Below are 18488 nucleotides of genomic sequence, written 5' to 3' on the forward strand. Positions count from 1 at the left end.
CGTCTTGCTTCCTGCCATCCTGAAGTATCGCGTTCTGCACAGCTCAAGGATGATGGAGCACGAAAACTCTAGCAATGGAGCAGCCCTTTCGATAGCTGAAAACTGCAGCGGCGGCGCCGCCGTTGCAGAGCTCGAAGATGGTTGCCTCGACGATTCGGCTGACCACCCCGACGCCGATGGATTTACGGAGGAAATCGACAGCACGTGCTCCACTCCGTATGTAAGCGCGCCTTCAAGTCCCGGCCGCTTCCCCTCCGTCGGAGGTTACTTCTTCAGCGCGCCGACTAGCCCAATGCATTACGTACTCTCCACCCCGCCTTACACTGTTTCCTCATCCCCTGTTACCGCCCAATCTGATGCCTCCTTCAACGGATCGGCCGAGTTTGAGTTCTCGGCCAAGTACGCTTGCCTTGCCAGCACCGGAACCGTCGGATCAATGACCTCCGCCGACGAGCTCTTCCACAACGGCCAGATCCGTCCAATGAAACTCTCTTCTCACCTTCAGCGCCCCCAGATCCTTGCGCCTCTCCTTGATCTAGACGAGGAAGGTGAAGATGTGAAGGAGATGGGCGATTCGGTGGAGAGGGGACGAGATCTGAGGATGCGGAGTAGATCTATCCATAGGCGAGCCAGATCCATGTCACCGTCGAGGAACACGCGGTTCCAATGGCAGATGGAAGGCGATGAAGGAGAGAAGAATGATGCGAAGGAAGAGGAGACGGATCCTGACAAGGGATCCGAAGCATTGACACCTTCTGTCTCCACTTCGTCTTCCAGATCGTCCTCATCGGGAAGAAACTCTAAGCGCTGGGTGTTCCTCAAGGAACTCCTGTACCGTAGCAAGAGCGAGGGGCGAGCAAACGCCAAGGAGAAATTCTGGCACTCCCTTTCATTTTCCCCTTCCAAAGACAAATCAAAGCTTCCGCCAACCGTTCCACCACTCTCTTACGCTAACCACAACTCTGAATCATCTCAGAAACAGAGTAGAAAGAGCGGATACTTTTCATCAACATCAACCGATTCTTCGAAGCAGTCTGTCCATCGGCACCACCAAAGAAAGGCGGCGGCAAGCGCCGCTGGCCGGCGCCCTCTCCGCACGAGAGGCTTTACACTGCGAATCGCGCGCAGACGGAAGAGATGCGTAAAAGGACCTTTCTTCCCTACCGCCAAGGCTTGTTCGGCTGCTTAGCCTTCAACTCGCGCAGCTATGGGGCCATGAACGGTTTTGCCAAAACGCTCAACCCCGTCTCTTCAAGGTAAATTCTTCAAAATTCCAAAAAAAAAGTAAAAAAAAAAAAACCTCCAGAATCTGTATAGCTCCGTCTTTCTCACTCTGCACCACCCCCCGCCTCCCCTTCCTCCCTATATATTTTTCTTTTTTTTTTTCTTTCTTTTACTTTTGAATCTAGACTATGGGAAGCAGCGGTGCGAAGAAATCGTGTATCATTTTGTTGAAGCCAATATCTAAAGCCATTTTCGGCAGGTTTTGCTCCTGGTTGATAATTTCTCCTGTGTTAATTTATCGTGATTGTAAATTTATCATCAGAAAGGTCTGGTTTTTTAGACCGGAAAAGAGTTAGTTTTTGGTAATATGTTCAGCCGTTGGAAAACATCGAGCTAATCTGTGGTCCCTAGAGCTTGATCTGTCACTGTCTGCCCCCTGTAGTTTTTAATAATATGGTTAATGATCCAGCTATTTTTGGGACGTTAACATTCCCACCCTCCAGAATTATGTATTTATGTATATCTATAACACCCAAAGTTTCATATATATCAAAATAAGGTGGTATGTATGTAAAATGCAAATTTTAGGTGTTGGATGTGTAAATACATTAAAATTGAGTTCTATTTATGTAATCTATCATGTTCTTATACGTGAGAAGTACTGCTAATGCACGTGACGTGTTGGACGAGTTGGGTGCCCATTGGAAGAAATTTTGAAGGGGTATTTCGAGGCTGATAAAATTGGTGGCCCGGGTGTGAGGTGGCCCATTGGACCATGCTCTTAAATAAAAATGAAAATAAATCCATCCAAAAATAAAATCATGCTTGACAATTTAATGGAGCTCAGGGAGGTCACCTTTACACCACATTTGAAATTCGTACGTACATTTTCTTTGAATCATTTTTGATATAAATGTTGCGGACCGGAACGATCGCGTGGTTGTAAAGTAAATGCTTATCATCTTCATAGAATGAGAATATAATACATATTTAGAGAATACAATAGAAAGTATCCGGAGATATTTCTATTTTCATGTGAAAAATTCAGAAAAGAAGAAAATCATCTTCATAGAATGAGAATATAATACATATTTAGATAATACAATAGAAAGTATTCGGAGATATTCCTATTTTCATGTGAAAAATTCAGAAAAGAAGAAAAATTTATGGGGTCTATTTTAGTTGAAATAATTTACTATATAATTGTGAGTTTATAGGTTTATTCTTTTCTTGAATTAAGAAAGATGTTATCACAAGTTTTATTTTGGCTGTAGTGAATGTAGTTTTTTGGTAATAGCATGTTTTAAGGGTCATGAAAGTAGTTGGTCATGTGAGTCGTAGATAATTGTTTCGTGAATGTTGATTGTTCATAGAGGTAGTAGTATGGAGCTGCAGGATCTGTGATTTGTTTAGGCCGTAGTTGATCACATAGGTCGTAGCAGTTAATCACAGTGACGTTCGTGAGCCGCAAAGGATGGAGTTGGGGCTGCAATAATGTTTGTGAGCTACAGAGGCTGGAGTTGAGAGCTGAATAAGCTGTGAGTCATGTAGTCCATAGTTGATCATATAGGCCGTGACAGAGAGTTACATTGCACTCGATGCATTGTTACATGTCTTTGTAGTGCATTCCTACACTTTCTTTGTATCATGACACCGTGTGTGGGTGCATTCCTACATTGTCTTCGGGGTGTATTGTTACATCGTCTTTGGGGTGCATCATTGAATCATCTTTAGGGTGTGTTGTTGCATCATCTTTGAGAGTGTTGTTGCACCATCTTCGGTGGTGTTGTTGCATCATCTTTGAGGTGACATCATTATACAGTCTATTGGGTGTGTTCCGTCACTGTCTTAAAAATGTGTTGTTGCACTGCTTTCAGGGTATTTTGCCACACCTTCTTTGGACTGTGTTGTTGCGTCGTCTTTGGGATGACATTATTATAGTCTTCGAAATGCATTATTGCACCGCCTTCAAGGTGTGTTGCATCTTCTTTGGGGTGGTGTCGTTACATCATCTTCAAGTTTGGTTATTGCACTGTCTTCAAAGTGTGTTGCTACACCGTCTTTGGGGTTTATTCCTGTACCGTCTTCAAAATGTGTTGCTACACCGTCTTCCGGGTGCATTTCTGCATCGTTTTTAGAATGTGTTGTTGCACCATCCTCAGGATACGTTGTTGCATCATCTTTGAGGCGTGTTGTTGTATCATCTATGGAATGGTGTTATTACACTATCTTTGAGGTGCATTGTTGTGTCATCTTCATGGTACGTTATTATATTGTCTTTGGGGTGACATCGTTATAACTTCTTTGGGGTGCTTTGTTGCACCCTCTTCAAGGTGTTTTGTTTAATCGTCTTTGAGGTAGCGTTGTTACACCATCTTCGAGATGTGTTGCTACACCATTCTCAGGGTGCGTTGCTGCATCATCTTCGAGGTGTATTGTTACAACGTCTAGCGCTTCATTACTTCACAACATAAGTTATAATTTGTGGCACACGTCATAATCTAGCTTCTTTCGTTCATTATTTAGGCTGATGTTTAAATCCCATCTTAATAAGTGGTATGGCTCTATTTATAGTCTAGGAGAAGTCTCCCTATAAATAATCAAGGAATTTGCACTACTCCATCGGGTGATCTAGAGAGATTTTGTTGATAGACAACATTATGTAAACATTTGAGTGCATTAATGGAGTTGTAATTAAGTGGTCATGGGCTTGTTGAATTTGTTTTGTTGAGTGGGCGATTCGACTATAAATTGATGCTCATTCCAAATTGGAGTTTCCCCACTGAGCTTTTAGAGGGGATTCTTCGTAAAAGAAAATGGACTTTTTCTGTCATGAGGATATTTTCTAGATGAGCTTTTAAAGCAGCCCAAGTCACAAACCTTGAAGGATCAGTTTTCTGATCTAATTGAAAATGAACTTCAAATGGTGAAAAGGCGCTAAGGAAGCATTCTTTGCGGTGAAGCTTGCTCACCATTCTAGAAGTGGTCTTCGAAGACTTGATATCTGAACGGAATGTAGGATAACTTCTCTACCATAGTCATGCATGAGACGTTAATTTGAACGATCTTTCGAGGATGCAGTGAAAGTTCCCCACAGCCTTGATTAGTTTGCATAGACTTTTTGTTTGAATAAGGTGTGTGGAGATTGTCCTACCACAATCATGTCTGGGATGTTAACATAAATGACCTTTAGAGATTACAAAGATGGTTGCCTTCTACATTGAAGAACGTAAATAAATAGTTTTAAAAAGGTGCAATGGAGGTTTCTTCATTAGTTGGACTATGTATATCATAGAAAAATAAAGCAGTGCTCGACATCTCAGGCTTGAAGACTGTGCTGAACGAGACTTCGTGTCCCATAAATGGCACCAAACTAATAAGTGTTGGAAGGTTTGCAGTAGTAGAGTGATTATTTAACATCTTAGCATTATATGAGAATCTAGCACACATTTATATAACAAAAGAGAATAAAGCAAGAAGAGACAACGCATTTTTCGTGAAAAATCTCGAAATATGAAAAATCACGAGGTCTAGCCCAATTTAAATATTCTACTATAAAATTATGAGTACATAATTTCACATTTCTCTTGAATTAAGGAAGATGAAGTTATAAAATTGTAAAACAGTTGACCGACTGACCTCTTCCGGCTAATCGACCACACCTGGGTGAACACCCGACGTTCAACGATGGAAACTCTGTAGATCGACAAATCCGAGCAAAAACTGAAATATCTTATACCACACTCCAAGCAATGGCATATTTGTAATCTTATTTTTCCCTCATTTTTTACTTCTACTTCTATAAATAAATTACATTTGTCATATGTAAAGTCTCCTTGACTCTCTCTCTCTCAACTCCCATATAAGGAGAACACTCCCTTTCTTCGTTTTTGTAACCATAAAGTTTAGTGGGATGAAAGCGCCCGGGAACACCTCTTTTCACCACACACTCCTCCCCGCAACGGGGCAAATCTCGCTTTTTCGCTCCGTCTCTTTCTTTTCCCTTCAGATTTCACATTCTATACCTCAGGAACATATGTGAATTCAATAAAATCATATCTCAAAATTCATACAGAATAACATATCAATTAAGAATATATAAAAAAACTAGAAAAACAATTATATCTACGATTTTACAAGTTCAACGAGGACCCTCATCACTGTGCTTCCCTCATTGCCGTGCAGTGGGCGCTACTCTGCCTCCGCCCTGAAATTCCATAAAGAGACCTGATCATTGCAGCCCGGACCATTAGGCCAAAATTCCTATTCACGACATCGCCGTTCGCGCGGTTCCACAATCATCGGGACGCACCGCCCCTTACCCACTATGTACATTGTCGGTCACTTCTGCCTGATTCTTGATGCACCTTTTAATGTCTGGAAGTGACCATGTCCGCAAGTGACAGGCTGTGATTCATTTACGTGGCATTGCGAAAATTGACGATAGATGAAAAGGTCGATTCGCTTGGTGGGTGTCCATGCGGGGCTACGAGAATTAATGAGGGTTTGTTGAGTTGCGGCAACGTGGGTTACCGCTGGGCATGAGATGGCGACGCCCTATAAATTATAATCTATACAGTTTGATTATAATTAATTCAATCTAAATAATTGTGAGGAATTTGATTTAAAAAACAACGGGAGAAGGGTTTAGATATGGGTGAAAATTCATTAGATGTTTCACACTTGTAACGTTATATGGGTGAAAATTCATTAGATGCTTCACACTTGTAACGTTACTTGGAAGCTACGGGAATCTCTTTGCTTTTATTTCTTTATTTTATTATTACTATTTTTTTTTGGGAAGATTTTGTCTTGTAATGTTTTTATTTGAATAAAATCCTTGTTAGCGGATTCATTTCAATGTAGCTTAAATTAGTTTGAATTGCTACAAATTTCTATTTGTATACAACAAAAATACTAGCATGATTCTTAAAGAGAACGAAAGATCAGGATGAAAGAGTCTCTTGTCGAGGCGAACAATCAACCGACGATTCAAGGTCGAGCATGAAGCCGCGTCCCCAAATTCGGGATAGGTTCAAGCTCTGTAAATGATTACACGCTCGTTAACAACAAGACCCGTTAAAAGCGAGGCGTAAATTATCTCGACAATGAGTTTTGTCGGAAAACCTGCATAGGCTGTGACAAAATTCGCCTAAGTCTTTGCAAGCATGAGAGATCTGACCGAGACGACGAACCAACCAGACAGGCGAGACAATTGAAAACCCGACAATATGGGTGTCTGCCCTAAGTAAAATCTACGTTCCAGACACACTCGAGTAGTTTGTTTCATCATTTGATGTCATCTGGATAAATTCGCCAATGGACGGGCTAATTTAAGCTAGTTTCGTGACAAATGAGACCTGTTGGCCCAATCAAAGTAATCCAATAAACGAAATGTCATTCGACCTTCACCTAAACGATGACCAAAGTCTAACATAATGATCCTTGCAATGTGTCCCTCAACACGCGTCGGAGGGTCTCAAATGAATGTCTTACACTGGAATCAACACATGCATCAAGCATGGTTTCGAAGTGCTCAAGCGAACATCCTACACTCACGACTTCAAAAATTGATGTCAGCAGTACCATAATTCTAAATCTGATTCATGTATAAAATTAGGACCAAACATGAACATATGTGGTGTCTGGCCGCCTATTTCTATTTCTAGGATATGTTGCTGATCCAGTGACACCTAGTCTTACCTGTGATGTGATTGATTTGTTTTTCGCCATTATTTACTTGTAGTTTGTCTTGGAACAGTGTGAATATCACTTAGGCTCTCTAGAACCTAAAAATTATAAATTTTCTACAAAATCTTAATAAGAGATTAAGATTAATCAAAATTTAACATTAAAATATTTCAAGATTTTTCAAAATATGTATTTACTCTTTTGCAAGGCCTTTGAGCCAGATTGTAAAAGGATTGCATAGCATGAGCATAACCCAAGTCATACTAATAGAACCTCTACTCCTTGGACATGTGTAGATAACTGCATCATATTGCATATCCCGATGAGAAGTCCCCGTGCTTCTCCAACCCGACTGGTCCAACATAGATTTCTACTTAGGAAATTATGTAATACACTTAGGGTGTTACTGGCTTCCTCGATTTAGATGAGGAATAAGTCTTTTGTGGGAGCATCTCCAGCTTTGTAGTTGTACATGTCTTCTCTTTCCACTCTAGCGGCTTTCTTGCCACTTTGGCATTGTAAGTCTCACCTCTGCTCTTCCTACCTACATAAGGTGATGAGATTTAAAGTTTCCTTCTCTTGATCTTTGGGCTACCAAGGTCCCCGTGGATGATGCAATTCATGGATTGTTGATAAGGGATCTTTGGTTGCGTTAGGTCGACTACATTCATGACCAAGTAAACTTAGAGTCCTAATAATTTAGGGTAACAGATATGTGTTATCCTGACCCGACTATCTCTACCCGATTAGGATTACTATACATTTGCATTGCTACCCCTTTTGAGCCATGTCGCTCCTTTTGACGCTTCATCGATGCCATCTTGTAAAACCCGTTGCGAACAACCTGACGCCAGTTTGGGACACATTGATTCACGCTCTGCCCTTATGGCTTATTTAGGCTTGAAAGCATAGTGTGGACCCTACGAGGTGACATGGTTATTTTATAAGCCTCGATGGTCGATGAGTCGCTACCCATTTAGGATGTGAGAGACTCACTCTCAGCCATGTGGCTTAGCGAGAGCTTTGAAAGCATTAATATTTTGCTATAAAATAACATTCTATTATGACATCCTCTACTCGTTATATAAGTGTAAGCATGACTCCTTTAATATAGAGTATTTTTGGGCATCCCTCAGGATGTAATTAACCAAATAGAAACTTTCCTTTGAGAATTGTTCTTGACCTTAAAACAAGCAAACAGACTTGACTCTTTGGTTGTGGGTTGCTTTTGTAGGGTCTTTTTCACGGATATGCTCCAAAGCATTATCAATTCTATCCTGTTTTGGACCTACGCTTTTGGACTATCATGCGAAATTTACTTTATGAAAGTTCTTCACGTCTTTTCTCTTGTTTGTCTACCTTAGTGGTATGTTCCCTATTTTCTGGAAGAACGATTTTCTCAGAAAAGAAAATCTTACGACGATAAACAAGCTATTGAATCCAAACAAAAAGAGAGAGAGAGAGAGAGAGAGAGAATAACAAAAATAAGGTTTTATTTGTAAGTTTTTGTAATTATACTTTGATAAATTCATGCCAAACTTTAAAATATGCTATCAGAATGCTTGTGTTGTTCCTATTATCATATATCATTCTTTCAACATTTAAATACATTAAAAATTGAGCAATCATGTACTTTTTTATTCTTCTCGTTTAAACACTTATTTTGATTATAAATAAAATTTAAATATCTTCATTTTTTTAAATTAATCTCATCAAGCTTTTTACTATGCCTTGTTTGATTGGTCATATTGGATGATAGATTGTCACTTTGATGTCATTGAACATTCAAACTTTTGCTTTAACTATAAATTTATTAAAAAATAGAGTTTGGACGGTCCTAATTAAAAATATATATATTATTATTGATAGAATATAAGATTTGACTATCATTTGAACCATTCTTCAATTTATATAAAGATACCAAGTAATATATCTCTTAACCAAGACCTATACTTCTCAATGGCCAACCCATCAACTTCACATAAGTACACATATCTTCTTAACTTAATAATAGTTGATCTTAAACAATGTATACCCCTTTTCTTATATAAGATATTTATTTAAATAAGAATTATCATGATGCCAACTTCATGGGGCCTATCTAAGAAGAAGACACTAATATGAGAAATTGATTATAGAACATGCCACCACACAACATTTATCCATAAAACGTGTCCCCACCATGCATCATCTAACCCATAACCCAAGCGCAAATGCCCCTCCCTCCCCTCTCAACCCATCATTGTTATTAAAATAATTATTGTATTTTCCAAGTGCACAACCATTATGTATTAAATAATAAGTTGTTCGAGACATTGATAGCATGGTGGATCGACCAATAGCATCCGGGTAGAATTCTATTCCCAACAATATGTTTCCATACACATCGGAATTAAATAATAATATTGATTTAACGATCATGTGCCACCTCTTGATAAAGAAATGTCATTTTTGTGGCATTTACATTAATTATTTGATTAGGTTTTTTCTGTATGACTGACTGTATATGAGCGATCGGCACGTACCTGGACAGTTTGGATGCATATTTATATGTCCGCGTCCATTGTGGAGGCTCGCCCATCACAAAAATTATTACATCAAGACTGTGCTAATAGGGCTGCTTGTAAAGTTCAATTTCAAGCTGACACGTGGAAGGCTGGAGCCCGCCTGCATAAGAATGAAAATAAGACTGAAAAACACGCGACTCGGTCCGACTGAATATTCTCTTGCGTTATTCTGAAAATTTTCACGTTATTCATGTGTTATTGGTGTGTTATTGAGGTATTATTCATATTAGGGAATATTTTTCGCATTTTTAATGTGTTATTGGTGTGTTATTCATGAATAACACTTTAATAACACACCAATAACACATGAATAACGCGAAAAACATTCAGAATAATGCGAAGGGAATATTCCTATAACATGGTTGAGCCGAGCCGCGCGTTTTAAATGTGTTATTGGTGTGTTATTTATGTGTTATTATTGTTTCGCGTTATTCGTGTGTAATTGGTCTTATTGTTTAAAGAACAATAATATCTCAAAATTCACTCAATAATACATCAATAACACATAAATAATGCGGAAAATATTCAGAATAACGTGAAGGAAATACTCTTATAACACGGTCGGGCCGGGTCGATTGTTTTCTATTTTTTTTTATGGAGGTCAGCCCCGACTTTCCACGTGTAGCACTAGATTAGACTCCGCAAGCAGCCCTATATGCGGAATCCAAATGTAATAATTTGACCAACCATCAAATGCATGTCAATAAATCTCATAATTTCGTTAAGCTAATTGATTTTATGTTCTTATTAATTTATATTTCCATTTCAAAATCTTATGATAGTAATCTAAATAAATTATAATTAAAATCTTTTTTTTAAGTACATTATTAACAAAACCCTAATTAAAAAACCTAAACGAAAAACAAGATTTACCTACGTATCAGTTAATTTTCCACTTATTTACATATCTAACCCCCAAGCTTTAGTTTTTACTTACCAGCCACATTCTCCATCCATGAAAAAGGTGCATTTCATTTTTTTGTAAGTTAAAAAAATGGTATTTTTAATGAGACATAAGAGATTCGGGTGCTACAAATTAAGTAATAAAATTTAGGTGTTAGATATGTAAATACATAAAAAAAAGAGGTTTTGCACACCAAATGTTAGAATTTAAGTATCTTTTTTGGGAAAAATATGGGTCATGCCTAGCTTTATTAATGAAAGAACAAAATACAAAGTCAATATGATACTATTTATTGTTGGGATTTTAATTTCAATACCCTTTGGAATTTCCAAATTAATTTCAATATCCTTTGGAATTCCCAAATTAATTTCAATACCCATTAGAATTCCCAAATTAATTAAAACTCTGTTTTAATTTTAATAACCGTTAGAATTCCTTTGTGCTTTTAAGAGAAATAAATTTCAGAATGAGGTTCATATAATGTCTAAGTTCAACACGTGAATTTAGTAACATTCCATAATGTGCTCATATCTATTGAACTCTGTGATGGGCAGAGCACTATAAATTAGATGTGATGTTTTCTGTTTTGGTCCCTAAGCTTGCTCCTCTTCATTTTATTTGCACCATCGGGTTGTGAGTGAGAAAAACTTAGAAGATTTGTAACACAAAATTTGTCGTGTGAGTTGTGAGTGTCGACTTTGTTCGTATAAGTTATGGCTGGAGGCATATATGATTCTATCTCGCTTCAGCTTTTCGATTCAAATATGTTTGTAGATCGAATAAAGTTGTGAGATATTACATTTACAACCCAATACAAGAAAACCAACAACAAAGTAAAGACCTATGCAGAGACTAGCAAAACAGAAAGAAACAATTAAAACACTTCCATGTTAGAAGCCAATGAAGAGGAGAAACATAAACAAAAGCCAACATTAAACATCTTCCAGACTTCCATAGGATAAACAGAGGCACATAAACACCAACTATAAACAACATTCTGATGTTCTACAGAATAAAGAGAGTAGCTGAAAAACCAATTTCAAGCCTTATCCATGAAGAAACCCAATAAGATATAATGAAAACATCCTCCATTAGTGGCAAATTGAAAAACCAACCTGTTCAACTTGAATCCAGAGATAAATGATGACCCAAATAGATATTTAAACTACATTAAATGGTTGAAATATAATCTCATTCAACTTTTGTATTAGAATGGGAAAAGATATTTAAAAAAAAAAGTTGACCATGAGTTTCTTAATCACAACCACATAAAACATAAAATGTTATTAATATTTATACCTCTAAGAGTAAAAATGTCACAAGTCTTCAACCCTTTATGAATAATTTTTCATGATTGAATAACATATTTTATAAAATGACCTTTAACCTCATTAACCTATACCAATCAATATATGACAAATGATCAAAGAGAGAAAAATAAATTAGTCTTATGAGAATAAGTGTTAACATTATCCGAAATATTAGAATCACAACTAATAATAGGAATAGAAGTAAGAAAATTAAAAAAGAGATAGAAATATAAAAAAAAAAATTACCCAAAGTTCAATTACCATCAATAATATCTCTTAAAAGAGCATTATGAGGAACACTAAACCATGAAAAAGTAATGTCATCAAAATACTCTTTAAATTAAGTACCATGAATCCACAAATCATAAAATAGAGAAACATAACTATTATAAGTAAGCTGAAATTTAAAATGATGTCTCATGTTATAAGCAACCTTAACAATATCCTTTCAAAAAGAAGAGGAGGAATTACGATAATTAATCCAAAAGAAAACATAGTCATTTAAAAATCATTTAGAAAGATAAGAGATAACATTATATAAATTTCAATTTTTTTAGATTTACACATAAAATTAGTATTAACCAATGAAGGAATACCCAACCCATCATAAAACTTAGATAAATTAATCTTTCTCCAATAAATGGTATTAAGTGTACAATTGTTATCATTATGTAACAAAATTCTAGATGTTATAGAAGTATGTTTTTCCTAACACTTTTAGAAATAGCAAAAGAAAAAAAACAGTCATATAAATAACTCCAAATAATATGCTTAAGTTAAAAAATACTAGTGGCAAATAATAATTTTTGTTTCCAATCAACTAACCACTTATTACGTTTATCAATAAAAACATGACAGTTAGTCATAACTTAGTGGGTTTAATAATAGCACCCAAGTAATTTCAAGACAAAAAATTAAGAGCAAACCCATAAATATAACAAATTTGATTTTGTGTGACATCATTATCAGGCTTAGAGAAAATAATAAAACATTTTATAATTACTAGTATAACGATGAAAGGCATGACATAATTTATTCAAAATATCTTTAATAAACATGAAAGAATATAAATCAATATTCTCAAATAAAAGAATATCATCAACATATATAAGATGAATAATAAATATAGAAAAATGAGAATCAAGAGAAAATAATAAAGGATCAATAATAATAACAAAAAGTTAAGGAGATATGGGCAACCTTATCTCAAACCTAAAGAAGAAGAGAAACAACAATTAAGCACTCTATTAATAATCACATAAAAAAATAACATCCTTAGCATGGGAAACAATCTAATTAATAAAAATTTGTGGGAAACCAAGCTTTCTCATTCGATTATAAATAAATGCTCTAGAAACTTTATTAAAAACTTTAAAGTTATCAATATTAGAATAAAATCTAATTTTATCATAATTTTTTGAATAAAAAAACATAAAGTAATCCATTAGTAAGAATTATATTATTAGCATTATCCTTCCTTTTTATAAAAGCAACTTAAGTTGGATAAATCATTTTAGGAAGATCAACTTTAAGTTTATCAGTAATAAGAATAGTAATTACTTTATAAAATGCATTACATCAATATAAAGTTGTATAATCAGAAAAAAAAAATTAGGATTAGCTTTTTTTGGAATGCTCATAATATCATTATGCTTAACTTTATGAGAAAGCGTAGAAGTATAAAAGAAATGGTTAACAACAATGATACAATCATGACCAACAATATGCCAATAATCTTTGAAAAACTTAAAGAAAAAATAATCAGGTCCAAGAGCCTAATCAGAGCCCAGTGAAAAGAAAACTTTATTAATATCTTCATTAAAAAAGATCGAATTAAAAATGAGTAATCTTCATTCGAAACTTAATGAGGAATAGAAAAAGATTTCATAATATAATCATCATAAATGTTATGGTATAACAGAATGGTCACCAACACCTCAAAAAGGCGTCACAATAGGGTTCTTCCTCAACCTCTGATTTAATTTTTTATTCAAATCTTGTTGTTACGCCTATAAATAGAAAATACTTTATCATGATTATTATATTCACTCATAGGGAAAGTTTCAAATTCATAACCAAAAGAATAGCATGATTTACAAATATTGTCTTTTCCTTCATAAATAACTTGTTAAATATAATGTCCATTTAGATTAAGAGAAATAAATTGAAGAAAAGTAAAATTAACATTGACTTGAATATTAACTCGAGTAAAAGTTAATCTTGAACCTTTTGCTATTAAAGAATTAACAACAAAAGATATACCCAATTTACTTGCACTCATTGAAATTTAAGTTTCTAACCATCAACAGAAAGGTAGGTTAGGCGAACAAACCCATAAAAGGATACCTCTAAGTTTCTCCTTAATGGGCTCAAAATCATAAGACTATCTCTTAAACAAAAATAATTTACCATAGATGAACCATGGAGCACCTGGTAACACTATTTATATATCTTCCATGCAATTAAACTTAAAAAGAAAGACCCCTCATTTAAAGACAATAATTCTAAAGAGCCCTTAAGTTTTCAGGTTTTACCAATCACTTACAAAAGATTGTCATAGAAAGGTCGTTTCCGTAGTAAATATCCAACTAGAGCCAAACTCTGCTATTTAGATCCATCTTGAATCCCCTCATATGAGAAAGAGACTTTATCAACCAAACAAAGAAAGTAAGATAAGTTAAAACAAGAAGTAGTAGAGTTATGATTTGAAATCATGTTTCTCCAGTTCAAGGATGGAAGAGGTCCTTGTGAAGAACTTAATGTGGGGAGAGGTGGAAATTTGCTTAGATCCATAAATAAAAATAAGAAAAAAAGCCCATAAAGCCAAAGAATTATCATATCCATAAAAGAAAAAAGAAACCTTAAAGTCTTCTTCCCTAAGATGAGGAAAAAGAAAAAAAGAAACCCTATAAGAGAATAAAGAAAAGCAAAAAATGATACAATAAAATCAAGCATTGAACTAGATCAAGGGAAAACTTCCCTAAGAAAGAGGAGTCTCCTTTAAACAAAACCCTAAAATCACCCTTCTGTCGCCAGCAGGGCTGTCAAAAAAGTTAGTTATTCGCGAACAACTCGTGTTTGATTCATTAAGTAACTCATGTTTGATTCATTTGTTAAGTAAATGAGTAGAACACGAATAATTTTTTTAAGATTGAATTATAAATAAGTTGAACACAAACAACCCTTCGTTTGCTCTTGTTCTACTCGTTTTAGCTCGAAATAAAAAGAAAATATATATATATATATATATATATATAATGATATATTGTTTATATTTATAACTACGTTTAAATCATAACAGCTCATGTGGTCATGTGGTTTTATGTCTTATACTGCACAAAGTTGCTGCATGTTCGAATCGAACACCTTACTTCTATTTTTTCTAATTAATTTTAACAAACCAATTTTGAGCCGAGCACGAACAAGAATATTTAAATCGAGCCGAACACGAACACGCTGTTCACGAGCCAATTTTGAACACGAGTCAATTTCAAACATGTGTAATTTTAAACGAGCCAAATCTAAACTCGCTCAAATTAGAGTCCTTTACAATCGCAGGCACCAGAGCCCTCCAGTGGCCATGCCTTACTTCTATTTTTTCTAATTAATTTTAACAAACCAATTTTGAGCCGAGCACGAACAAGAATATTTAAATCGAGCCGAACACGAACACGCTGTTCACGAGCCAATTTTGAACACGAGTCAATTTCAAACATGTGTAATTTTAAACGAGCCAAATCTAAACTCGCTCAAATTAGAGTCCTTTACAATCGCAGGCACCAGAGCCCTCCAGTGACCATGACAATGTACTTCTCTTCAAACCACTGGAGTCGGCAGAGCCCTTAAAACCATTCTTACAGAATTTTAATAATATGAATGGCGCACTCCATTAATGCTTCCTTTATCTGCGCGAGACAGAGATGGGTGGCAGGCAGTCTCTGGGAGTTCCAGTTGCTCTCTTCATCTTCTCATTTCAGTTACACCTCCGCCCAAAGGATAGCACAAACTACAAGCTACACAGCAGATCAAACTCTCTCTACCATTCCCAATCACCCGCGCACATCCTCTGTGATTTTCATTTTTGCAGCTCTGCTTTTTTAACTTTTCCTTATCATGATAATTTCTTCTCATTTTCCCTATCATCGGAGCCATAAATCTCATCAGATCAACTTGAATTGCAATTGAATTTACTCTTTGGCAGTGAATCCCGTCGTTCTCTCTAATTTGATGGATCAACATCTTCAAAGAAATTTGCATTCAGTGGGGTTAGACCGTACATGTGACAGATTATGATTGGAGTCATGATGCAGTTTTACATCAAGATCATCCTGATGCCCCATTTATCTTTAAAAAGTAGTTGTATAGCAACACCACTCGATCGATTACTTCAAAAAAAAAATCTAGGTGCTCAAGGCATGTGAATAAATAAACATGCAGACCTAATAGTAAAATCTGCATTTGCATATTAATAGTCGAACTTTTCAATTATGAGAACATTAAGGGAGATTATCGCAAAAACTGCAAGCAACAATAACGTTTTGTAGGGTATATCGATTATGAGATATAACACTACTTAAAAAATAACATTTCTCTCCCCAAAATAAATTGACCCCATAGAGTGAGGGAGGGAGGGGGAGATTGAGAGATGAAGTAAGAATCAGATTAAGAGTTAGCTTTAATAGATTAAAAAAAAATACAATTTTTACGCTTAAATTATGAAGCTATAAATAATTAATGTATCAAATTAGATTCAATTAACACTTGATTAGATATATTTTAGCAAGTAAAACTAAACAAATTTGAACTATTTTCAACAAGTTTAAAGCTAGATGGATAAAATTTGAGAAAAAACTATTACATCAAGATTTCTGATACAAAACTTCATCACGACTTCAATTACAATGCACAACGTGTACAATCTGACCTCACCAAATACAAAAGCTAAATAGTTTAATGCATGACAGGGTCTAACCGTACACGTGGTGCATTGTGATTGGAGTCTTGATGCAGTTTTGCATCACTACTCCTGATGTAATATTTTTTTTTCCAATTTTGAACACAATTAACTCAATTCTTTATATGAACTAACTTATTTGTTGTTAAACAAGTAATGTGTTAAAACTTTACGGTCCGGTCTTGCATTTTCCAAAATCCAAAGTACTATTTTTTTTCCAAATTATATATATATATATATATATATATAATTAAATTAAAATTCAGTTAAGTTCCATTTACTTAATGATTTTGTTAATGATAGTACTATATATATTCAATAATAATACTATGTATATTTATTTGTTATTCAAGGGCAATTTCCTAATTCAAACATATTATTTTTGTGATCTCACCTCTTCATGCATGCTTTTGAGTTCTACCACTTTTAGTTTATGTAGTAGCTCGTTGGCTATTTGCCTTAGGAAGGATCCATTGAGGTCGCGCTTATTTGTTTCGGTGAGAATTGGATTTAACTTTCAAGCTTGTATATATTATTAAGAACAAAATTAAAGATAAATTATTCATAATACTCCTATATTCATGTGGTAAAAGTATTACTATATAATTGATTACCAAATATTACCATGAATCTAATATCAAATTTAAATTCCATAATACTATCATTAAACAAATATGATGCTTGAATTACTTAGCTATTAAGTACATCTATATTTCATAATTTTTGTCTATTGATTTGCATCCAATAAATATAAATTATAAAGCTAAAACTTTTGATGAAAAAATAATTAAAAAAAAAATACTAATGGGATGTTAATGTTTAGGGCAGTTATTAATGTTATGGAAGGTGTGAGAGTTATTAATGACAATATTGGATTCTATTTTGTCAGTGGGTCCCACCTAAATCTTTTAAATTAAAATAATAATAATAATAGTAATAATAGCAAAGGGTGGGGAAGTCATATGTAAGCATAAAAAGCAGATCCATCAGGGAAGGTCCAAAAATTGTAGTAATAGAATAGGGATTAGAAAGAATCAAATCTTTGGCACTATCTAGGATCCCCTACTTATAAAGACTTGGAATCTTGAGTGAATTAAAAAAGGCTACAAAAGAAAGAGTATGTGCAAAAAAGAAAATACAAATAGAAATAAAGGGGTAATGTTTTAATACAGTCTTCAACTATGTATCAACTGTTTGTGGAAGCATCGCTAGGCCTCCTAATGGCATGGATCGAGTGACTTCCATGGTTGTAGGTGATCTTTTTAGTAAGTTATTCTTGTTAGATATGATGTAAGTGGAAATGAAGCCATTCTTGAGTTTTGTTAGATGTCTTTCTTTAATGATTATACGAGTCCAATTTGCTACTTGGTGGGTTAATGGCTTGAAATTGAATGGGAGAGTTTTCTTACATCTTGGATGACGAGTATGTTTGTAAGCTTGGTGAAGCCTGATTTGATGAGACTGCCTCCTTATCACTTTTTTAAAAATAAAAATTTTTGTTTGACAAAAGAGAGATAAAGAGAGCTTCAAAAGTTTTAAAATAATTCAATGGTTTCTAACAAGATATGATGCAATCATTATAACTTTTAAAGATGATGCAACAACTCGATATAAAAGCCATTTATAAACATATCTAACAAAATTGGAAGCACGATAACTATGTAGCATGACAATTTGATAGTGGAAATAGAGTGCACACTTAAAAATATGATCATGTTAAAACTAGAGAGTTTATATCCCAATTGATCAAGGTCATTAATTGCTTTTTATTTTGATAGAAAATGAAGTATTAAATAAATTGATAAAAAATAATCGTCTAAGATTATGAGAACATTTCA

At 34.9% G+C, this 18488-nt stretch overlaps 1 protein-coding gene across 1 annotated transcript; it reads left to right on the forward strand.

The window, feature by feature from the left end:
* LOC110017920 lies at positions 1-1498 on the forward strand. Its single transcript, XM_020715081.1, is given in 2 exon segments — positions 1-1034; positions 1037-1498. Coding segments are annotated over 2 exon segments (1209 nt in total). The 5' UTR covers positions 1-49; the 3' UTR covers positions 1261-1498.
* Positions 1499-18488: the final 16990 nt, after the last annotated feature.

Source organism: Phalaenopsis equestris, unplaced genomic scaffold (genome assembly GCF_001263595.1).
Source record: "Phalaenopsis equestris unplaced genomic scaffold, ASM126359v1 Scaffold000002, whole genome shotgun sequence".
Classification (NCBI taxonomy): Eukaryota; Viridiplantae; Streptophyta; class Magnoliopsida; order Asparagales; family Orchidaceae; genus Phalaenopsis; species Phalaenopsis equestris.